The sequence below is a fragment of the Bos javanicus genome, chromosome 3 (genome assembly GCF_032452875.1).
Source record: "Bos javanicus breed banteng chromosome 3, ARS-OSU_banteng_1.0, whole genome shotgun sequence".
Lineage (NCBI taxonomy): Eukaryota > Metazoa > Chordata > Mammalia > Artiodactyla > Bovidae > Bos > Bos javanicus.
In genome coordinates this window covers 33,651,083-33,654,801 of record NC_083870.1, presented here as the reverse complement: position 1 = coordinate 33,654,801, position 3,719 = coordinate 33,651,083, and the positions used below count along the sequence as shown (strand labels likewise).

Here is a 3,719-nt window from a genome sequence, read left to right as displayed (position 1 = left end):
GCTGCGGGACGTCAGCCAGGCCTCCACGCTCACTCATTTCCAGAGTGTACCCATTGCCTTCCTCATGGACTTAAATGTGTTAGCACATACACAGGGCTCAGCACAGGGGACCTTCAAGTTGAGCAGAAAACTACCGAGACCACAGAAGTTGCTGACACCAGAGGCCCCAGCATGTTCCTTCCTTACTGGCCTCGGAGCCCCGGGCACCCTCGGGCACACAGGGCACCGAGCAGATGTCGCAGGAGGCCAAACTTGTGTGCTGCCTGCTGGCAGTGACAGTAGGCAGCCCCACCATCTCCTCTGGCAGGTGGAGGGTAGGACAGTACCTGCCCCAGAGGCCGGGAGGATTCACTAAGGTCGGGCCTTGCAGCAGATGCTGCCGGCGGCCCAGCCTGAGCCCCTCGGCACTCCCAGTTGCTTAAGATGGGTTCCAGCAGATTCATTTCTGCAAAAGGGGCTGGGCCCTGGGTGGGGTTAGCTGGCTCTGGAATTCAAAGGTCACGAGGGATTTTTTTAGGTTCTAGGGTTTTATCTTGTCTCAACCCATGAGAGGAGAGTGTATCATCCCAGGTGGTCTGACCCTGGGGTGGGAGCGGCTAGCCTCCATTGCCAGGTATTACAGTGACTTCTGTGTCCTGGCGCCTCCCTCAGGTAGTCTCATTCTTTTGGTTGAGTGGGCTTTAACTGCGCCAAGAGAGAATTATTTGTAAGTAGGGGATGGGGGTGAGATGGAAGTGGAGAGAGTTAAAGTTACTGCCAGCTCCTGCAAGTCTCTGCCTAAGGAGGGTCTTCTTTGGTCACTGGAGCTGGCTCTGCACACATTAAGACCACAGGTACCAAGTTAGCACCCCAAAGACCAAAGGCACGGATTCAGCTTCTTTACTTCCCCGACGCACGGCTGGTGTATTCCATGCGGCCTCTCAAGGTGCCCGCTGGGACTAAGAGCTCCTAGTTGACCACAGAGGCCATCTGCTCACTGATGCAGTGTGGACTGCCCACCCTTATCTGTCTCGCTTTCTCGCTCCTGCTTACATGAGCATCCTGGGGTTACCTCCCAACTATGTATGTGCTTGAGAATCCCTGTCTCTGTGTCTGGGAAACCCAATCCAAGAGGGCGTGTCAAGTGTGTGACAGAAGGAGGACCCTTGATAAATTAAAGCAGGAAATATCTATCATGATATGATCTCTCCTTGGGGATGGGTCCCGGCAGAAAGGGCATGAAATAGTGCTGAATGAGGCAACATGGGTGTGTTTCCTTCGGCTGCCCTGTCCTTTGGGCCCTCCTGTCACACCCTCCTGCTCTCCTTTCTCCTAGTCCTACGTTCGCTTTCCCAACCCTCGTTTTTTCCTCTTCTCCTCTCATTTCTCCTCTAAAGGAGGAAGGAATGTTCTGTGTCCCAAATGCCCCCTCTCATTTCCCTAAAGTCCCACTCTGGAAATGAGCCCTCTGATAAGCAGCATTGTGACATCACCATGCATCAGCCAATGGCTGTCCTCTTGGGCCCGGCCCTCGGCCTCCTGGGACCACTGCCCTCCGTTGATAAGGAGAAACCACACACATAAACCTTCTCCTACAGAACCCCTTCACCCTCAGGGCAGCCGCCAGAGCATGGATCCCTCCTGAATCTGCTGGCAGCCCGATGTTCCTCACAGTCAAGCTGCTCCTGGGCCGGAGATGTAGCCTGAAGGTGTCAGGACAGGAGAGCGTGGCCATGCTGAAGAAGCTGGTGTCCGAGCGGCTGCATGTGCCGGAGGAGCAGCAGCACCTGCTCTTCCGCGGCCAGCTGCTGGCAGATGACAAGCGGCTCTCCGACTACCGCATTGGGCCCAACGCCTCCATCAGCGTGGTCATGCGGCCCCTGGAGAAGCCGGCGCCTGAGGACACCCGCCTGCCCCAGCCCCTGTGGCACCACCTGGGCCAGGTCCTGGCCAAACACTTTGGGCCCCAGGACACTGAGGCAATGCTGCAGCTGCTGAGGCGGGAGCACGAGGAGTGCCTGCAGAGGATAAGCCTGGGGGACCTGGAGCAGCTGGCGCGGTACCTCCTGACCAAGGAGCCACTCGCACAGCCCACTGGGGAGAGGGAGCTTGAGGTTCTGAGTCCCAATAAGGAAGAGGAAAAGGAGGCTGTTCAGTAAACCAGCCATCCTGCTTGTTTGCACACTCAAATTCACCCCGCCTCATCCTTAAGTTTTCCCCAGTGACTCCCCACAAGTTCTTGCTGACATAGATGCATCTTTACCCCTTTTTGAAATTTCAGAGCAACTGGAGGGATTTTGGGCCTTTTTCTCCTCTCTTGGGCCTGTGGGTTCCCCTCTGAAACCCAGAGGGATTCCCTCCCCATCACTAGAAGCGGCTCTGGTCGCTCCACGGACAGCCCAAAAGGGGTGGTCACCGGCTGCCCCCACCCTCTGCCCCTCTGGGGGAGCAGCTCCTCCTGGGCTGGGCGGCTTTGCCCCTGCTTGTCCAGCAACAGCCCAGGCTGTCAGCACACCTCCTGACTCAGTCTCCGTGTCTCTAGACAGACTGTCTTTCTCCTTGGGGGCAGAAAGACAGATAATGTGAGTTCATTTCTTCCATCCCCAGGCCATGGCGCCCACCCCCAGACCTCCGATGGCCAAGGGGAAAGGAGTGCCTGGCAGCTGGCACTTGCCCTCTGAGAGAGGCTGTCCCTACTTTCTGCCTGCTCATGCTTCCACAGCGTAAGGGGCAGAGGCAGCAGAGGTAGGAGTTGGGGAGGGCTTCTGTGTGTAGGTCTGGTGTTCTCAGGGACACACACACACGCGGGAGAGCAGGAAGCCGAGGCTTAGGCTGAAAAGGCAGTTTGCATCGTTGCACACTCACCGTGGTCAGCGTGAGCAGCACAGGGCCACGCCCCCCTGTGCCCTGCCCCAAATCTCATCAATCACTGGGGCTCACTGAGCCCCCATTTCCTGCCCATCACTGCCCAGGCTTCCTGGGAGCAAAGAGAGTACCAGTCAGGGCCCTTGCTCTCACAGAGCGTGCAGCTTCGGTGGAGAGGTCATACGTGTGACAAGTAAAGCAGCAACATAAAACCAGACTGCAGCCCGTGTGACTACATGCCCAGGTGCCAGCCACCACCTTGCAGGGCGCAGTCCTCACAGACTATAGAAAAGCCAGGCCCCTTTCTCTGTTCTGGTGTGAGAAGGCCCTCACCAAGGGCTGAGGAGCTCCCACAGCCCATGTGTGAGAGGGCAGGGCACTCACTGAGAGCCTGGTGCTCTGAAGTCCTGGCAGTGCTGTTATCACAGTGGGTCTGTGGAGAGGAAGGGAAATGGATGAAGCACAATCTAGAAAGGAACTGGAGGCACCCAAGTTCCAAGGCTTCCCAAGTGGCGTTAGTGGTAAAGAACCTGCCTGCCAGTGCAGGAGACATAAGAGACACAAGTTCAACCTCTGGGTCAGGAAGATCCTTTGGAGGAGGGCTTGGCAACCCACTCCAGTATTCTTGCCTGGAGAATCCCATGGACAGAGGAGCCTGGTGGGCTACAGTCCATGGGGTCACAAAGAGCTGGACACGACTGGAGAGACTTAGCACACACAGGCATACACAGGTCCCTGGGAAGCATCCTGTCCTTGGCTTATGGGGCCCCCACATCCTATTTGTTGGGGTGTTTTATAGTAGTGTTTACTTACCCCATAGGTGTTGAAGATTACAATTGAGAGTAGGGTGGGATCAGCTACAGGGCAGGGAGAGA

At 56.6% G+C, this 3,719-nt stretch overlaps 1 protein-coding gene across 1 annotated transcript; it reads left to right on the top strand.

The window, feature by feature from the left end:
• The first annotated feature begins 1,447 nt into the window (after positions 1 to 1,447).
• On the top strand, positions 1,448 to 2,169 carry UBL4B (ubiquitin like 4B). Its single transcript, XM_061410886.1, has one exon. It carries the CDS (start codon positions 1,641 to 1,643, stop codon positions 2,136 to 2,138), a length of 498 nt encoding a protein of 165 aa, XP_061266870.1. The 5' UTR covers positions 1,448 to 1,640; the 3' UTR covers positions 2,139 to 2,169.
• The last annotated feature ends 1,550 nt before the right edge of the window (positions 2,170 to 3,719 follow it).

What these genes read in the sequence shown, in the direction of transcription:
- UBL4B (XM_061410886.1), top strand. Translation starts at nt 1,641, where the DNA reads ATGTTCCTCACAGTCAAGCTGCTCCTGGGCCGGAGATGTAGCCTGAAG.